Source organism: Glycine max, chromosome 9 (assembly GCF_000004515.6).
Source record: "Glycine max cultivar Williams 82 chromosome 9, Glycine_max_v4.0, whole genome shotgun sequence".
NCBI lineage: Eukaryota > Viridiplantae > Streptophyta > Magnoliopsida > Fabales > Fabaceae > Glycine > Glycine max.
In genome coordinates, this window is record NC_038245.2 from 1179827 (window position 1) to 1200183 (window position 20357).

Genomic DNA, 20357 nt, shown 5'->3' on the forward strand with positions numbered 1-20357 from the left:
GTGATCCAATGAAAAATAGAGGTGTATTACTGAATCATCCAGGGGTATTATAAGTTTTGGTGGACCATCCATTGCACACTGTCACTCACTGCAATTCCCATTAATAAAACTTTTTTTTTTTCATTATGTACGTACCAAAACAAGTGGCTTTAATTTCATTCTAAAAATACTATAAAATAAAATAAATAGAACCTATATCAATGCTCATTGGAGGGTTTGTAAATAAGAAAACCCTTCCTCGCCTTGCAGTGCTATCCTACCAAATACCAATTAAGTTAATTATTCTCAATGTCTTTGCAATGCTAGCAAGGCAGGGCCCAATTTCTAAATGTCATTCCTGTGATGGGACAAGGGATCACACAAGGATCACTCATGCCCTATTTGTTAGCAATTGAGAAAGAGAAATATATAGGTTACATTAATTAATGAGCTTTTCATCCCACAAGGGTTTTTGGCTCAAATTGATTTCATTAGTGAAGATGGAGTTTAAGTAATTAACAAAGTGGTCTAGGGGGGTTATTTTCTGGATATATGGGGCTTTGCACAACTGTATAAGGTCCCAATTGAGTATGAAATTAATCTCATAAATAGTAACAATGAAGGTGGTTGGAATTCATTTTCCCATATGAACAACCCCCCCTCCCCCAAACATTCCCCATAAATAAACAAAACTTGACCTTAATTAACCTTTTTTTATGTTTTCATGTAATCCAAATATCTCTCTTTCCAAAAAGCATCCAGATATCTCTCTCTACCCTGGCACATCCACAACCACCCCCCCCCCCCCCCCATTTTTTTTTCTTATTTTGACAACCAGAATGAGATGTGCAAGCACCATGGCCAAGTAGACATTTATGTGTCCAAATATGAACTACTAATCTTTTTAACCCCCACTCCCCTAAATTTGGATTCAGGGTTAAAAGAAGAATACAAATTTATTGAGAGCTATCACTATAATTCTTCCCTTAAATACCCACCACAAAATCGACACTGGTCAATTTATAACACATTTTACATGCCCCTAACATAATATTTTTTTATATAGGATAAGACCAAAAATGTCCACTTCAAATATCAACGAAATGTTTCTTTCTCTACTTTGCTTTAATACATTTTTTTTGCTCTCCTGTAATATATTTTTCTAACATACACTAGTTACGTATGAGCAATTGCGCACCAAATTGGAAAAAAAATCTGAACACGTAACTCAGAATCCAAGTGTCTCAAAAACGACAATAAATCAACTTTGGACTGTGACTTTATTTTTTTTACCAATGTTTTTTGTTTTATTGCTCGTGTAGTGGACAACTTTCTTGGTTCGTGTCTTGTCTAGAGTCATTCAGCAATAGCCACATGGGGCAATGAAGGGAAAGATTGTGAATTAACATAAGGATTAGTGGGTTTTTGGTATTTGACTCCACAATATAGTACCTAAGTTTTGGTCCCAAATTAAAGGGACTTCACGCTTCTATGGTCCTTTCCCTCTCTCAAACAGACACTTTGTTTTCTCAGTTGCTTTCGTCTTTCTTATAGACCCTCCCCCAACCTAAAAATGTTTTTTTTCCTCGGTCAAACCAAACTTTATTTGGGAGAATTTTATATCCTTTTATGTCTAGGCTTTTTAATTTTCCTTGTAGAAAATGTTGAATGAATGATGATAAGATTTTTCCTTGCCTTTATTTTTCTAGGTTTAGAAACGTGTGATGTCTTGAGAGTGAGTGGAACCAAACTAAGGCACCTTTCTCAAATAAAAAAAAATAGTGTCAGCTTTTGTGTTTCAAGTTGCACAAGAGAGTATACATTTCATTTCAAAATTATTTCTTTTAAAAGTTACATTGATCTATTTGGCTTTTTTGTTTGTTTAGTTTAGACAAAGTTATCAACTAGAGCTATATATAGTCATCTAAATTAACTTACTGCTCCAAGAAGCTTTAAAACATGGCTGATATAACATGTTTCATCATGAACTCAACGTGGAGATTGGACAATGAATAGTTGTGAAACTTGTGGCACTAGTCATTCTTTGATTAACAATAACCCTAATCATTCAATTAAAGATTTAATTATACTTATTCTTTAGTTCTCCTCAAGAGTGTATCCTGCGTAAATAAAACCTAAGTCCTTCTCCAAGTCATTTAATTTTAAAAACTCCATTTCGGTCAAATCCAACCAAAGAATAAAGAACCTTTAATTGTCTATCCAATGAGATTTTTTCTTTTAGTATAAATCATACTAAAAACAATTATGCTCAAGTTGGATAGTACTATTATGGAAGAGAAATTTTTTAAATGAAATTTGGGTCATTACAGTTTGCAAGTTATGAGTTATGACTTGCAACTTTTGAATCTTGGACCCCAAATTGATAAGCACCTAAGGATAACGTTATGTGTCAAATGGGAGTTAATAATCAACCCACGGAACGTGAGAAATTGGATCACAATCTCAGAAACGGACACACACATTAAAGTTTTAGCATAATTTATGGGAAGCACTTTGTTAATTAAAATTTAGTAATACACTAATACCATTGTGTGATGGAAAACTTTTTAACCTTTTTAGGACATTATTGTGGCCTTCTAAACCAATGCAAGTTGAGCAAGCCCTTGCATTTGGTTTCTACTTACCCTTCTTTCAAATTTCACTTGACTAAACAAATGCATAGGGCAAATTAAGTATAGAGAAAAACAAAGCAGATCTGAGGCTCCATGCATAGAGGTTCGAGCTACTTACCCCATGCCCACATGCAGCTAGCTCTATCTGTATTTTTGAATAAAAACTAGCAGTTTTATGCAGTGGTCCTCTCCCCCTTCATTCATATTAAACTCATCATTATAGTTTATATGATTAAATATTACTGATACATTACACACTGATATTATTATATGAGCAGCTACCAAAGGGAAGCAGCACTACAATTAGATTTTGACATGTGGCATGCATGTGAGTCTTGGGCCCCTCAACATATATAGTTATTTTTTATATATATATATAAAAAACTAAACTTTGGGTCTCTACAAAGTTTGAATTGTTTTTTGTTTTACTGGTAGAAGGGAATATATTCCCTCAAGCGGGAGATCTGATGATTCAGAGTTTGATAGTCTCACCTATAGCAGAAAAAAGCTTTTAAGAAAGGAAAAAAAAAAAAAACTTTGGATATGTGGGATTTGGCTGCTAGCTTCACTTTTGGCTTTACTTTTTAGTTTCTTTTGATGTCAAAATCTATACCACCACCATCAAAGCAAATGTAAAATTTTTGGCTTTGGCAAAAAAATTGGTTGGATAAATATTTTGACTGCTACTGTGAGTGAGCCTGTAACCTACTAGTGTATGTATGTTTAGTTCTCAAGTGTAAAATTACATTTGAGACAAAAAAATTTGTCAACGGATGAGAACTCTTGTTTTTGTTTTTATCCGTTGGAATTATATTGGAATGCGCACAAAGCATTTCCAACTTCAAACCTAACATGCACTAACAAGGCACAACTCAAGGTTTTTGGCATGGCTACACGGTCCATGCATGCCTTTTTTTTTTTTTCCTTTGGTGTCCCTTTCTCACACTTATCATCATTCACATCCTATTGGACCTGTAAACTGTCTGGAAAGGGATGAAAAAAAATGTGGACCAATTATGATAGTGAAGCTTCTTTAATGTGCAGATTAGTGAGTTTAGAGGTGTCCCTATCTTTTTTCATTGGAATGATGGAATTTTTAACAGCAAGGCAAGCTGATTGTTATTTTTTTACGATGTTGTTGGTTATCAAATATTTGACTAGATATACATGTACCATGTAAAATATTGTTTGACAGCATGTGAACTAAGTAATTGTGGAACCGCATCAAGTCTGTGTGGTTATTGATTGGTGTCACGGCCGAGGGTTGCGGGAGTATAAGAAGTCAGTTATTGTGACAGAGCACAGCGTGAGAATATTCCTCAAAATGGGACAAATCACAAGACCCTTTTTTTTGTTTTTTTCTATCTAAATGACCCTTCTCTATTTGAAAGTTTAATGTTGCAATTTATTTTGATTATTGTTTCCTGCATCTTCAAGTTACCTTCTGTATTCCTTTTTTGGCTTCCGAAATATAATTATGTAAAATTACATTCCATATTTATTATAAATTTTGGCTTCTGGGATTATCAACTATAAGGAAAAAAAATACATTCCCGAAATTAGTGCAAGAAGCAACAACCTTTAATTTTAGAGGTAGAGACTCAACAGAGTATCTAGTTGCTTTTGCAGGCCAACCTAAACATGAGCCCATTTTTAATTTGGATCTAATATCACACAGAGGGCCCACGGCCCAATGAGCCCAACGAGGGAAGGTAAGAAATTCTTTAAGCTTAAGATATTGGTTTATTATGAACCAAAGAAAAAATACATTGGTTGATGAACATGAACTAAACGAGAAGAGAAGACAGCAATTGCATTTATGAAAACTGAAGAAAAATGCAGATATGGTTGCCACTATTTTGGATAAAGGATATATAGCACGTGACCACTTTGCATGGTGACAAATCATAGGAGTAGAGAGAGATTAATCTTGAAGGATTTAGTACCAAGAGATATAATGTCCTAAGTTACAACTTATGTTGTCATTCCTGATGTGGTTCATACCATAAAACCATGACAAGCATGTGAATAGTGAAGTGATCATACATCGTACCGGGGTGGATACTACATTCTTAACTCTTTAGGACACCAATGTTTGTGAGGGTGGAACATAGCCAAGTGAATTTCACCAAAAATTTCGGGATATAAATGTGAAGAGTCGTCTTCCTGATAGGAATTTTCCTAACCTTCAACCATCAAAAACCAAAATATCACATGCATGTTCTAATTAAATTTCCTGTTCCACCTGAATTGGCAAGGTATGGAGCTTTGAAATTCAAGACAGGCACTATTCATGATAGACCACCCAGACTAGATGACTTTGTGCTTGTTCATTTGGAAGCTTCTATAGTTTGAGGTTGGCACTTCTTAAAAGAGACAAGTCATAATGAAGAGTTCATGTGGGACAGAACATCTTGCCAGTGATGCTAAGTAGCATAATCCGTTTTCTGCGGATATATGATCGTGTATTAAATTCTGTTACGATAGTCCTTCTATCCTCCTATATTGTGTTATCCTGCTTATTATTTGTAACAGAAATAGATAGAAAATCTTGGATAAGTTTTTTGTCGTCTTATGCGACAACAGCCATTGTCTTGTCGACTGAAACATTGTGGCTTTATACTGGCCGTGCATATACTTGTACTTATACCACTTACCAGATTATGTGTTGATTTAGTTTGGGAGTAAAAACTTTTGCCTAGATATTTCTTAATGTCCAAGATCCAATGGGCTATTTAACTACTAGCTTATTATTGCCAAACAATTAATATTGTCTCAGATTATGCATTATCTTGCATGTTATGGTCATTTGGCATTCAGGATTTCCAAATTCCACCGATATTATAAAAATGGTAAATACCACCATGCTGACGCGCCGTCCCTCAAACCACATCGTTGAAGTTTTATGTAACATACAACTTTGGTCCAACTTATAAAGTTTCACAGTTGCCAAAATTTTGAACTTTCCTTTTTATAATTTAAGTGGTGCTTGGTGCAAGGAGATATAGCACAATCATCAAAGAAAGGTGAACTAAGGATTCTCAAGGAAGTTCCCCAACCCAACCCCTCTCTACCTTTTATCTTTTTTCCTTTCCTTTTCCATGTCCCGTGCATACAAAAGATCAGGCTGTTACGAAAATTTGTATAGCATCAATACATCAGATAAATAGAGGGAGCTGGTCGTTGCAAATTCTATGAGCAATTATATTTTCTAAGAACCTCTACAGCAAGATTATTATTTTATAAAGCTTCCTAGTTAAGATTATAGTTTAATAGTTTCTACAGCATCTGAATTTAAATTCAGTGGACCTTGTTGGTTTGGATGAGCGTACCTTAACTGTGATTGTGAATGAATAAGCCAGAGTTTTACTTTTACAACAGAGAAGAACCAAATGAAGAACTGCAGTATTAGAAATATTAAAATTTTCATTCAGCTTACAATGCCTCATTTATGTAATATAATCATGGTGCCATATTATTGAAATGGCAGAAAGTGTAATTTCACCCTGGTCATGACTGATATTCTGTAACGAAATCTGAGTACATTGCAATTATATGATTCTGATTCACAGGGGAGAACAACTATTATAGCCTTTAATAATGTTTGGTGTACATCAACCTCACACCAAAGTGATGTATCAGAAATCCAGATGAGATCAGCTATAATTAGATTGTGAAAATTAAATATAAGTGTGTGTATGTAGAGCATTATTGTATAGTCTCAATGGATCATCAAAGAATGTCTAAATTGGGAAGAACCAATTCATGCTCCTGATAAGTCAAGCATGTCAGAAATTTTACTAGTATAATAGTCAGGTTGAATATTATTTGAAGGATCTTGTAGAGCTGATTGAGTTGTGCAACCTGTTCGCAAAATAAAAGTAATCTCAATACGTTATGAATGACTTCTGTAGTTACATCTATGATACAGAAAAAGACAAGTCCCATTACCTGAAAGAACTAGAAGTGTTTTGCAACCAGCATTTTGTCCAAACAATATATCAGTATCTAGTCTATCACCCACCATGCACATCTTGGAGCAACTTACATTGAATCTGCCAAAGAGAATCAGTTACACGCAGAGAAAATTTTAAAATATAACACAAACCACTGCAAACAAGACCAAGAAATTTAAACATTTAACTTTCTTACTTCTTAAGTAAAAACTCCATCATAAAGGTTGACGGTTTCCCCACCACAACAGGCTCCTTCTGGGTTGATCCACATATAGCAGCAACCATACACCCCGCACCTGAAATCCAACTTTTCTCAATTATCAGGCCATACAAGCAAGTTACATACTAATCCTCCATAGTTTAAGAATAAAATTGAGTTGAATAAAGGACCAGGCCATTCTTGCAAAGCAGTCATATGTCCAACTGCATCACGGTTGGTGGCAATGAAAAGGCATCCTGGATTTTCACGTATGCAAAGGGTTCCATACCTATTAGATGACATTGAATTACCAAAATAAGAAACAACTAAAAGCAAGTAATTAAATAAATGTGGATACAATTCTCAATACAGGACATGTCTGTCATTGTTTCACCCAAATATAAGATGATGTTGGCATATTTTATATATATGAATTTGACGATTCTATCCACCTATTATGTAATAATTTGAACAAAAAAAGTCAACCTATTCACCAAAAAACATGCTAAAGTTAATATGCACAGCCTATTTTTAGGATTCTGAGTCACTCACTGGTTATTCTGCTTTGGGTTAATTAGCAATTAAAAAAACTACTTAAAATACATCATTAATGTTCTCAAAGAAAAGTAATTTCATCATTACATTATTCTCACAGTATTATGAACTTATTAGTCAGCCCTCAAGAATATCCATACAAATCTTTAATGTTAACAAACTGTTGTAGACTAAAATCCAGAGAGATCTCTAAAGATCTGAACCGCAAAGATGTAACCACTCTTAAATTGCCTCACTTAGAGGATAACTATCCTAATTATAGAAGATCCTTACTTTTTACTTTCCAATTATCCCAAGGATTTCACTTTATATAAAGGGACAACCCCCCAGATAGGATCACACTCTACTATTCCCTCACTTACACCTTCAACTCCTTTGTTAACTTAAGCATCAGTGTGTCTTTGTGTAGGTAACTCCCAACTATGTTGCTGTCAAAGACCAGGATCATGAAGTGGGATCAAGATTTGGGCTTCAAGACCCATATAAAGATTCAGTTAAGTGAGTTAACAACATGTACATTGAAAGAAACTTCAAGCTTTCATGCACTGATGATAACAAACTAAGATCATTAGAAGGTCAAGTTATGTCAGCTTGGTAAATAAAAAATGCAATGTCATGGATACTTCAGATCATACTAGCAAATGGAGTATAGTTCTGATAGTATCAATCCTATTTCGGGATTCCATATATTTATAAAAGTCATCAAGGGTTCTGATTTCTGAACTGAGAGTTTGGAGACACAAGTCAGAAGAACCAGGAAGTAAAGTTCTCAAGAAAAGAGCAAAGGAATAGATTTTCTTACTGAAGCTTATAATAGTTAATGTTTGGATCTATACCAACCACGACAGCTCCAACCTGAAAGAGTGAATCTATCAGTTAACTGCAAGCACTGGTCTCAATGAAGATACTCAAAGTAACAATGAGCAAGGTGTTACATTACACTCTTATCATGTTCAACAAAGCAGTTCTGCTTCAGGTCTATTGTTTTATTTGCATCGTCCTGCAATCAAGGAATGTTTTAGTGAGGATAACTTCAGCGACAATCCTGTGATTCTCATCCCTCTGTCTCTGTGTTGTTTGAAGCATGCATTGCCATTAAGAAATGTAGCCTAATAATTAACTCGGTTATGATCACTTAAGTCAAATGCTTAGTGTAAGGGCTTCCTTTTTAACAACGCATGCACAAGTGCATTTATTTACCCACAAGTAGTTCCTTCTCAGTCCAAACAACAATATGTACAAGCAAAAGAGAACATGAACTGAAAAAACTAATCCGATAGAACAGCAGTGGAAATTTCAATTTCAATGAGGAAAAAATAAAAGGAGGGAGACAGGTTATCATTTATAAATATGCAGAACTTACTGGACCACCAAAAGCTGTAATGCCTGCAAGCTGCAACTCCTCCAGTATACCCTCTCCACCAATTACATAAACCTAAACATTGAGAAGAACACAAATGTCATAAATATTGCATAACTTTATATACGCAGAAGACTTAATATGACAGCACAAGTCTAAGAGGAAACTGAAAACCAGGGGCCTGTTTGATATAAGGAAAATATTTGACAATTTTATTTTCACTAATAACTACAAATACCATGATTTTTTTCTTGTTTCCAAAAACTGTACAATGTTGTGACCATTCCTAAACAGATAAATGCTAGCAACACTCTCTAACATATTCTCTTGAACACACTATTGTTGCTGAAATTAATTGAAAATCACAAATTTTAGTCATTTAATGAGTCTTTCTCTTGATTGTATAATTTTCAATAAATTTCAAGCAATAGTGGAATGCGTGTTAATCCTAAACAAATATTACTTGAAATCAGGAAACACAATAAAAACACTATCTTCTTGGATTCTTACGGATAAAAAAACAATAAAAGCAGTGTATCTTTATAAAAACCAAGCAACTCTATAGCAGCAATCACATTAACACAAGTGAATCTCTCGGATAACAAAAAACTAACAAACTAAAAATTAATATTGGCCGATTAAAAAAAAACATCAACAAAAGTGTAACCAAGCCACTACACACTCGCCGTTCTCCATTCATAATTAACTATTAATTACGCGGCAAGAGATGAAATAATAAAACAAGTTTATGACTTGGGAGAAGATAAAAAAGAAAAGAAAAGAAAGCGAGGAACCTTGTTTTGTGATGGGAAATTGTTGACCTTCAAGTACATAGCAGCCGCAAAAGACGAGGAGAATATCTCATCCTGGCAAAAAAGAACAAAAAAAAAAAAATCACTACCACAATTCAGAGAACAACATCCAAGTCTTCAAATCAAAAGCGAACCTGCGAAACCGAAATTCCCAACGATCGGAACTTGTCGGCGTACTGAGAACGCGACTTCCAGGAATTGTTGGTGACGAAGACGAGCTTCTTGCCCTTGGCGCGAAGCATGTCCAGAGTTTGCGGAACACCATCGATGAGTTCGTCGCCCTTCCAAATCACACCTGACCAATGCGAACGTGCCACGTGGCGTGGTTCAGTTTCAGCAGAGATGTTATTGAAATGGAGTGAGGAGAGAGAGAGAGAGTTACGAACCGTCGCAGTCGAAGAGAAAAGCTTCGACGGAATCGAAGAGGTCTCTGAAATTGTGAGGTGACAGAGGTTGTGGACTCATGGAACAAGAATTCAGAATCATTTAGTTATTTCAGCTTCCTTGCTTTGCACCTTCGAACCCCAACAACAACCACATTCTAACACGTCTCTCCTACTTATTTCGTCCGAGGAGAAAAATAAAATAAAGGATAAATAGTCATTAAAGTTATAAAAAATTTGACAAATAATTTAAGAAATAAAAAAAAATTAGGGATTAAAAAATTACTACCTTCATCATCAGAAGATGCATTATTGAATAGGACAATGAAGATACACAAATCTACATTGTTTAAAACACACACCATAAGCAACAAGGACAAAAATCATGCATTAGTGCATTGAAGCACTGAATTAGAAGATACAAGTTCTCAAAACGAAATTCAAAAGCATAAAACTTGCATAGGTTATCAAGTCTTGACCATAACAAAGCAACCAAACGCGAGAAGATTGTTATGACAGATTCACACGCAATGCAATTATCAAAAGCAACAACACAACTTTTTTTTTTTGCAAAAGAAACAAACTTCTATACCCCTATAATAGCATCTCATGACCAGCGGAAGAAGAAGTCATGAACCAGTAACAATAGCAAGCACCAACATGTAACAATTTCAAAATTCAAATCACACAAATTGTATTCAAGCTAAGGAATTATAACCTTTGATTACTTTCAGTTGTTTTCTTACCGTTTTAAGCATTTTTCTCCTCAGCTACGCCAAATGTTTCCTTTAACAACTTGAAAACTCATAACCCAGAGATAGATTCCCTTTCTCAGTGTCAATCATTTGATCGTTTATTTTGGAATCATGTTAAAGCATTAACTGATCTAATAGATTGATTTTCATGCGACAAAAACTTATTACATGCGCGTAACTATTTTCTTTCTTTGTTCCAAAGTGTGTCATGCTTCTTCCTTAAACTTTTCTGAGTTAAATATCCTTACAATTATATATGTATTTTTTTTCTTCATAATTATGTTTTTCATACTTCTAATATACTTATTTTTTCAGTTTACTACCTATTTTTTATTTTATTTTATTTTATTATCTCACATTTTCAAAATTTTGTTTTTATATATGTCATTAGTCTAAGTTTACTAAGTAACATAACACTAATATGTAATATTATCACTTAACTAATAATGTAATATTTTATTAATTTATCATATTATTAAGGACCAAAACTAATGACAAATAATAAAAATAAAATTTGAAAATGTCAGATAATAAAATAAATTAAATAATAAACTGAAAAAATATATATTACATATAAAAAATATATTTAAGTTTTTTTTTTATTGAATGCTTATAGTTTCAGCAAAACAAAAATGGCTGTAAAATATTTTTTTTCTCTTGTTGCAATTTCTTAGAAAAGTTTATGTCATTTTATATTTGGCAAGAAATTCTCTTCAAATAATAATAATAATAATAGTTTGGCATAATACAATTGTTGTCTTCTCGTTTAGTTCATGTTAAACAAAAATGGCATATCTGCATTTTTCTTCAGTGTTAATAAATACAATTACCTTCTTCTCGTTTATTTCATGTTAAACTTGTGATTAGTGCGAGTTGAGTAATACGCAACCATTATTTCTTTTATTCGTTTAATTCTAATATAAAAAGTTTAGTGGAAGAAAATCAAATTTCTTACCACTTTTTTATAATGAAAATTTCTCACCACTTAAATCAATATAAGTTGATCTTCATGTTTCATTAACGAACTAAATTTTTTTTTATTTGTTTTTCCTTTTTTATCTACATCACGATTATGCATTTAGAATATTCCTAGTATACAATTCGTTTCTTTCAACAAAAAAAAAAGTACAGTATGCAATTTTCTTTTTATTAATATACAGTATACAATTTTTTGAGAGTTGGGACCATTGATCTGCAACTTTTTATATAATAAATAAATGCAATCATCTATGTCAGTATTATAACAGGTACAGAGATGAGAGATCTATTAAATAAATATACCACGTGCACCATGCATTCTTATTACTTAAATAGCTCAATTAAAAAAATTGGTACAGTGATTATTATTAATATTTTAATTTTAATATATTGTGAATTTTATTTTTTTACAATACTAATTAATTTAAAATAATTTTAAACATAATTTTTAAAGTAATTATTGTAAATAATAGTCAATAAATTTTTTATACAATTAATCTATCTATAATTAAACACTAAAGTAAAAGAAATCACTATATTTTAATTAAATTCTATTATCATTATTATTAAAAATGAAGAAAAAAATTGCAAGGAGGTGGAAGGAAGCATTATTGATATTGACAAAAAAAATTACACTATACCACGTGAAGCATACAGACTTAAAATTAAACAGTGTAACTAAGAAAAATGACTCCCGTTGTGAACAGACTACAGCCACGAGATTCATCTTGACTTCACCAACATCAACGAATCAGTTTAATATCTATCGTTGGATTGAAATATACTTTTGCGATGTTAGAAACGCGAAGCAGGTGATCATAATATCCGATTCCGCGCGCCATCCTCGTGGGGTAAAATCTCGTGTTCGATCCAATTCCGAACGAGAAGAACCACAACCAATTGGAAGTTGCCACGTGTCAACGTTAAAGCTGTTTCTACTTGACACTTGAAGTACGCTGAGAAGTAGCATGTTAGTAGTCTAGTATTAATTTTTTGGCTTTAACTAAATTTAAGAATATCTGTTTTTAGTTTCTATTTTTTTATTTGTTTTTAATTTTTTAACCTTTTTTTCATCATTACTTTTAGTGTACTATATTTGCCTTTTATCCTTACATACATAACTATATTAAACTCATGAATGTGTTAAAACATTAATAATTATTTTTCTCATAAATAACTCTGATTACTTTTTCTTTACATAGTAGAAAGTCCAAATTCATAATAGGAAAATGATCAATGGCATTCTAACACTATTCGACACTAGAAAGAAAAAAAATACTGTATAGTATAATAAGAAAGGATAATAAATAAATAATAAGATTATGTAATATATTTCTCTTTAAAAAAGATGTTTAATGTATAAAAGTCAATACATATAATTCCTCTTCTTAATAATTATACCTAACAATTAGGTGAGAATGTAAATTATTTACGTTAATGGCACACAAAAAGTAAATGCGATCTGATTTAGTACTATTAATTAAAGAACACAAACCAGTAGATGGTTGTTGGTAGTGGAGAAAGAACGAGGTGGATGTGAGAGAGGGAAGAGAAGAAGGAATGATAATTTATGTGTTTTTTACGTGAGAAAGGAAGGGAGAGTGAGAAACAACATTGAGTGCTCATTTGACGTCAATCAGATGCATGTGAAAATTTTGAAAAACCTATGGTGTCTCATGTTGCAGTAATTTCCACTCTTAAATAGGAAAGAATGATCAGAAAAGTAATTTACGATGTGTTGTTACTAGAGAAATACCCAAAAAAAAAAAAGGAAAGAAGAGCATGGAACCACGAAATTTCAGTCATTTGTCAACATTGAAATATTTGAAAAATATGTGAGTCCCATGCTAGTATTTTCTACTCATGATTACGACGAAAAAAACAATATGCGTGCAACGTTAGATGTGAAGAGAGGAAAAAAAAAATAAAGGAATTAATGATAAGGGTCGTATTCTAATTGATCAGGATGAAGCTCATATTTTCTAAGAACATAAAGTTGAATTTTTGCTTTGAAAGTGAACATTTTATTAACAACGATCTATAAATATTTTTACAATCACTTTTTGAATCTTATGATGTCTTATGGTTGACACATTTTTAATATCCAACTAATCTAAATTATATTCAGTAAATATAAATAAATTTTATGAATAAAAATTAAGTTTGCTTCCGTGAAATATATTCTTATGGAGGAATGATGAAAACTTTAAATGGGGTTAAACTCATAATCAAAGATTAGTTTTATAGTCGAGGGTAAAGAGTTAAATATTCTAATTATTATGATAAAAAAAAGTTATCTAATGAAGAACAAAAGAAAAGAAAATTATTGTGTGGCTGTTTCGCTTTCACCGCTTGAAGCATAGGACATCCATAATCGATTAATTAATTAATTCCACACGCGTGAAACAACACTCTCACATCACAGGGCAAACAGCTTAACGCTTCTCGTTGCTTAAATTCCTCTTCCCAGCGCTCATTCTCTCTCTCTCTCTATCTCCGTGTTTCATTCCAACTGCAAAACAACAACTCAATTAAGAAATTCTTCTCCGGAGCCATGGCAGATCTCAAGTCTACATTCTTGAACGTCTATTCCGTTCTCAAATCTGAACTCCTCCACGACCCCGCCTTCGAGTTCTCCGATGATGCTCGCCATTGGGTCGACCGGGTATATAATCTTATCTTTCCCCTTCTAATCGTAGTAGTTGAGTTGTGGATGGGGGAAATTCTGTGTCATTGATGTCGCAAACAAACAAAAAGGAGAGAGAATGAGGATGTAACATGTTTTCGTAGATTTGGTTTAATTATTACTACTAGAATGTGTGTCTTTAGCCGTCGAGCGCATAGATCAACTGACGTGAAATGTGAGATGTATCAGCTTAATTAGTGGTCTCGAGTTCAAACTCCGATATACAAATGCTTACAGACCATGACATATTTGGTTCTTTTAGTGAAAGTTACCACAAGTGGTAAAAAATAAGTGTGACATAACATTAATTTTGAGGCTAATGTGATGCTGGCAAGTTCTAGGAAGGAGACTGTTTCTTTGGGGGCTTTTGTTTCCGTAAAATTCTATCTTTAAATTTATGGTAATCATCCTAGTGTACAAAAAAAAAAACTCAGTTCAGTAAAATTTAAGTTACTGCAATGATGATTGAAGAAATTTTGTTTGTCTCTCCAGAAAAAAAAAAAAAAAAAAAAAGAAATTTTGTTTGTCATGGAATATTGTAAGTTATACCATTACTTGTGTCTGCTACTGTATACGTGATGTCATGCGCATTTGGTTCATTGAAATATATGCATATGTATTTTGTTCTGTTACTTACTTTGTTATGTACTTTAATTTATTGCAGATGCTAGACTACAATGTGCCTGGAGGTGTGACTTGAGAATTTCTTTGATGTTTGTGCTGAGTAATTATTAGTTTATAGTTACTATTCCTTGCTAGGAAAGAAAGGAGGGGGTATTATGTTCTGAAGCATTTTTTCATAAAGAGATAAAGGTTATTAACAAAATGATGGATTATAACTGCAGGAAAGTTGAACCGGGGACTGTCAGTCATTGACAGCTACAGATTGTTGAAAGAAGGACAGGCATTAAATGATGACGAAATTTTCCTTGCTAGTGCTCTTGGTTGGTGTATTGAATGGGTATGGAAGTTGAAAGCTTATGCTTTTCTTGTTTGAATGATTATACTAGTTCTAATCGTTTCAGATGTTTACTGTGATGGCATTGGGGTATCTTATGATCGTCTTTTGATGGGTTTTGCAGCTTCAGGCATATTTTCTTGTTCTTGATGACATTATGGATAACTCTCACACACGCCGCGGCCAGCCATGCTGGTTTAGAGTGCCCAAGGTTTGTAGAAAAATAAACATGTGCCATTGTGTTATCTTAATGCTGCTGTTGGGATAAAGTAATTATCTCTAATTACTGTATGGTGTAGGTTGGAATGATTGCAGCCAATGATGGAGTTCTACTAAGAAACCATATTCCACGGATCCTTAGGAAGCACTTCAGGGGAAAGCCATATTACATTGATCTTCTTGATTTGTTTAATGAGGTTGTACTTGCACAAATGCCGAAGTTTAAATTATGTGGAGTTCATCTTGTTAGTATGCTTATAGTTGACTATTTTGCTTTTCTTTTAGGTTGAGTTTCAGACTGCTTCAGGACAGATGATAGATCTGATCACCACATTGGAAGGAGAAAAAGACCTTTCTAAATACACATTAACACTGTGAGTACTGAAAAAAAAAAAAAAGAGAACAATAAGGGAGAAATGATTACCGTTGAACTTCTTTTTTGACAAACATGAAATGCTGGGTGATATATGAGTGTGACTATAATAACTATGCAAAAGGAAACATTCTTCTGCCAGAGAGCAATATCACATCCTTTCTAGTTTCTATGGTGTGGAGATCAACAGTATTTTGTAAAACTTTGCTGGAAGCTAATATCAGAGGAGAGATAACCGCTTGCCTATAGATGTATACTAGTCTATCTTTATGGTTTAAAGTTAGAGATGTCTAGTGAGTTTGCTTGCTATCTTAGAGCCAGTTTTTGTGAGAGCTGCTTGAGATTTTCAAAAGAATAATGCTAACTTCCTTTTGGCCGGGCATGCTGAAGAATATGAAATTTGCCTGTTACCCGTTCCTTCTCTTCTAGCTAGCAATGTGCTATGTTTTGATGCAATGCTATGTTTTGATGCAATTTTATATATTCCACTTTAGTATCTTGTTCACTATTTCTTTCTTTCTTGGAAATCAGTACTAATGACTAGCAAATGGACATCATCTGCAGGCATCGACGTATAGTTCAGTACAAGACTGCATACTATTCATTTTACCTTCCAGTAAGTATTAATTCTTGTACATTTTTTTTTGTATAGCCTCCCTAATTTTTGGTTTCTTCTTTGTCCCTTTTCCTAGAGATACTAATGTCAAATGGTTCTTCAGGCACACTGTAATTTGTTATTCAGTTTGAAATTGCATTGTTACCTTTATCCACCCCTCTCTCTTTTTGTAAAGACATGCTTCTAATGAGTCTTCTCTTAAAAGAAGTTATTTCTTTTTTATTTTGTATTTGATTCGTTTTCAAGTCTTTTCACACTGGAATTATCTTCATATATATCTGCTCCTTACACAGGTTGCATGTGCATTGCTTATGGCGGGTGAGGATCTAGACAAAAATGTTGATGTAAAGAACATTCTTGTTGAGATGGGAACATACTTTCAAGTACAGGTAATACTTTGTTATAGGTTTGACCTCTTGGCTTTCTTTAGAGATCATTTAGACTCTAGAATGCTGTATTATAACCTATCTTTTTTCTCTTTCCTTTTCCCCTCTCATTTTAGGATGATTATTTGGATTGCTTTGGTGATCCTCAAACAATTGGAAAGGTGAGCATTCTGGATAATGGATTTGGAAACATCAATTTCTCTTTAATCTCATTCTTGTCATCCATGGGACCAGATAGGTACAGATATTGAAGATTTCAAGTGCTCTTGGTTAATTGTGAAAGCCTTGGAACTTAGTAATGAACAACAAAAGAAAGTTCTACAAGTAAGTGAGCATCTTATTATTTCCCGTTTCTTTCCTTATTGTCTGCCATGATTAGACTGCAATAAGTCACTGTTTTTTTGTGGTTTGCAGGAGAACTATGGTAAGCCAGATCCAGAAAATGTTGCTAAAGTAAAGGCCCTGTACAATGAGCTTAATCTTCAGGTTTGAACTTCATTTGTATCTAGCTCTAATAATTATAATTTGCTGGGAAAAGTTACTACTAACATGCATCTTTGGAATATCAACGTATTAAGATGACCTATTAGCCAAAACAATAAGGAAAACAGAATTAAGATGCCAAAAGAATAATAGCATTTCCACACATTTTGCAAGAAAGTAATGCAAATGAAGTTGCAAAAATTTCTGCACATCATGATAGATGCTGATTTTCTTTGGATAATTCACTCTTAATCCGAATGAATAGGGTGTATTTGAGGAGTACGAGAGTGGGAGCTATGCGAAGCTTGTATCCTCCATTGAAGCTCATCCTATCAAAGCAGTTCAAGCTGTATTGAAGTCCTTTTTGGCTAAAATTTACAAAAGGCAGAAGTAGAGTCAACTTAAGGCGAGGACCAAAATTGTTTAACATGCAATAGAAACTAGAGTTCTGATTTCTATCTAGTATCTAGAGCAGTATCATGTTTCGTGGCTTGGAATCTTTTAAAAATTGATTTTCTTCTTGCCTTTGTTTTTTCTAATTTTGTTTTTTCAGTGTTAAGATCTTGTTGTATTTTATCTTGTAATATTGTTTGACTATTTTCTTCTGAAACTTTTGGGTCATTATTATTAGAGTTCTGCTATTTATATAATATATTTTCAGTATTTTCTCTCTATTATATAAGTTGTTTTATTTTTTTTTCTTTTTTATCATACAAAAGATTATATAGGTCCTAAAAAAAACAAAGATTATATAGATACAAGTTCCCATTGTTGTCATTTGTGGTTCAGTCGGAGTTCATAATTTGCCATGGAAAATAAATATACAATTAACAGAATGTCATACTCATAACCTCGTGTTGTTTGGAATTTTTTTTGCATCCAACACAAGTCGACGTTATATTCAGTTCGATGACAGTTTCTTATTTTATTTTTTCGTTTAGTGCCATGAAAACAATTCAAACACACTAAACGAAAAACATTGTCTCCATTTTTTCTCGTTTCTTTCAATGATAGCTGTTAATTGAAATTAATAGATAATATTTTAGTATCTCATAGTGTTTATATATTTAAAATTTTAAATGTACTTTTATTTCATTAGTGATTAATTGTTAATTTTTTATTAACTAGTGAATCAAATTTGTGATCTTTTTTTCCCTTTTTTCTTCTTTTACTCTCTAATCAATTTTATAACCTTTTTTTTTTCTTTCCATTTAGTGTCTTAAAAAATGCATGTAGGCATTTTGAAGCTTTAAAACAATAACTCAAACAAACTATAATGATTATACTTTGAATTTGAATTTGTAGAGATTAAAGTAAAGAGGGGAAACTGTTAACTGAAATTAATAGATATTATTTAAATATATTTATTATATGTTTAGATATACTTTAACTCTAAGTCATTCTCAATCTAACGTTGGAGTTCTTTCTTCGTTTAGTGCCTTGAAAAGTGCATGTGGACGGTTGGAAACTTTGAGATAATAATCCAAACAAACTAATAATGATTATACTTTGAAATTGAATTTTCAGATATGAAAGATATTCACTGTCTTCTATCTGTTTGTCTATATTTTTCAACTATAAAATCGAGTTTAAAATGTACACCAGTCTGCAGTAATTTATTTATTAAAGTGTGCAATTACTACAATATACATCCCAAATCATTTAAAATGTGCTGTAAAGAAATTAGTTTCATATATTCAGTAGGTTTTTTAAAAATAAATTGAACAAAAGATGTAATAATCAGTTAGGCTGGCAATAGGTACATTACCTGTGGCTCTAACTGGATGAAGTCAAGTCGTCAAGCAAGTTGCAACAAGGTGCAATTTTTTCTTCTTTGAAAGGTAGCTGACTTGTGTTAATTCTTTCTTTTTTTATATGATGTACTTATTAATTTTGTTTTTTTTTTCTAACGTTTACGTGACGCTGACTATGGTTAGAAAAGAGACATATCATGATAAAAAAAAATTAAAAATAGCAAAAGTAATTATTTGTTTCTTTAATTTTTAAATGAGAAAATTGAATTTAATCCAAACTTACTAAGAGTTGAGGCAATATGTGAAAGTGGTGGAAACACTTGGTTTTCACTGTTGGATAAAATTTAGAAAAATATTTTTACTAAGTTAAGTGTGTAATTCTAAATTCTAATATGCAAATTAAAAAAAAAATATCACTTTAAGAATAAAAATATTTTAAAACTTTTTCAAGTAATGTTAAATATATAATTTGTCGTCTAAGTTAATAAACCAGGATAAAAATAATAATTAATTAGTGGATAATAATCTCTTTGGAGAAGAGTGATTAGATTGTTAGAAGGGTCACGTCATAAGAGAAATCAGGTTTCATGTTACGTTAAGTGTTTTTTGAATGCTAAACTCATGTTTACTATTAGAATTACTCGAATGTTTTGAGATCGAATATAAAGCCGATAAATACCTAGGTCGATGATAAAGTGTTATTGAACCAACACCAAGATTTTGGTTAGAGCTTGGACTCATTCGATGTGTAGGGTTGAATTGATGGAGGAATTAATGGCACCACAATAACAGATAACTCAGACTAATTCAGAATTGCCACTCATTTTCAATCAACATTGTGACGGGACCCCTCTCCATAAATTTGTGACGGTGATTGTAGAACAAGGGTCCCATGCAATGCAATGCAAGGAAATTCATGAAATAAAAAGACCCGGAGACAGAAAATTCCATTACATTACATTGATAACTCACGATAGAGATAAGCCACATGTGTCATAACTATGTTGCAAGAGTTTATGCTTGGATTAATAATTACTAAAAATAAAATTGTACTACTTAGATAATCGATGACATAATTTTAAGCATCCCATTTGAATTAAATGTTTTCAAGCACGATAAAACATTACATTTTTAAATGACACCACGCACAATTATGACTAACTATGCTTCGATTTGGATTCAGGACAATATAAGCAAATACGCAATTGATGTTGTCAAACGCAAAATACCAATACTTTAGCACAATAAAAAGAAATACACAATTGATTTAGT

The 20357-nt window shown here is 32.7% G+C and overlaps 2 protein-coding genes across 5 annotated transcripts; one reads left to right on the forward strand and one right to left on the reverse strand.

The window, feature by feature from the left end:
* Positions 1-6137: 6137 nt before the first annotated feature.
* Positions 6138-10848, reverse strand: LOC100305976 (phosphoglycolate phosphatase 2). Of its 4 annotated transcripts, none has more exons than XM_003534934.5 (12): positions 10624-10848; positions 10167-10217; positions 9881-10049; positions 9629-9789; positions 9477-9548; positions 8686-8757; positions 8263-8322; positions 8125-8177; positions 6959-7056; positions 6765-6864; positions 6564-6667; positions 6138-6476 (listed from the first exon to the last, which is right to left on the reverse strand). In XM_003534934.5, the coding sequence occupies exons 3-12, from the start codon at positions 9978-9980 to the stop codon at positions 6376-6378; spliced, it is 921 nt and encodes a 306-aa protein (XP_003534982.1). In that variant the 5' UTR covers positions 9981-10049; positions 10167-10217; positions 10624-10848; the 3' UTR covers positions 6138-6375. The 4 variants fall into 4 exon arrangements, with proteins under 4 accessions (XP_003534982.1, XP_006586788.1, XP_040861252.1 ...); XM_006586725.4 differs by having other exon boundaries at positions 9881-10052; positions 10624-10813; XM_041005318.1 differs by lacking the exon at positions 10624-10848 and adding an exon at positions 10470-10555.
* Positions 10849-14015: 3167 nt separating this feature from the next.
* On the forward strand, positions 14016-17994 carry LOC100802347 (farnesyl pyrophosphate synthase 1). The gene is made up of 12 exons (XM_003534936.4): positions 14016-14275; positions 14961-14985; positions 15142-15257; positions 15379-15465; positions 15554-15670; positions 15759-15847; positions 16411-16462; positions 16756-16851; positions 16965-17009; positions 17083-17172; positions 17263-17334; positions 17597-17994. The coding sequence occupies exons 1-12, from the start codon at positions 14165-14167 to the stop codon at positions 17723-17725; spliced, it is 1029 nt and encodes a 342-aa protein (XP_003534984.1). The 5' UTR covers positions 14016-14164; the 3' UTR covers positions 17726-17994.
* The last annotated feature ends 2363 nt before the right edge of the window (positions 17995-20357 follow it).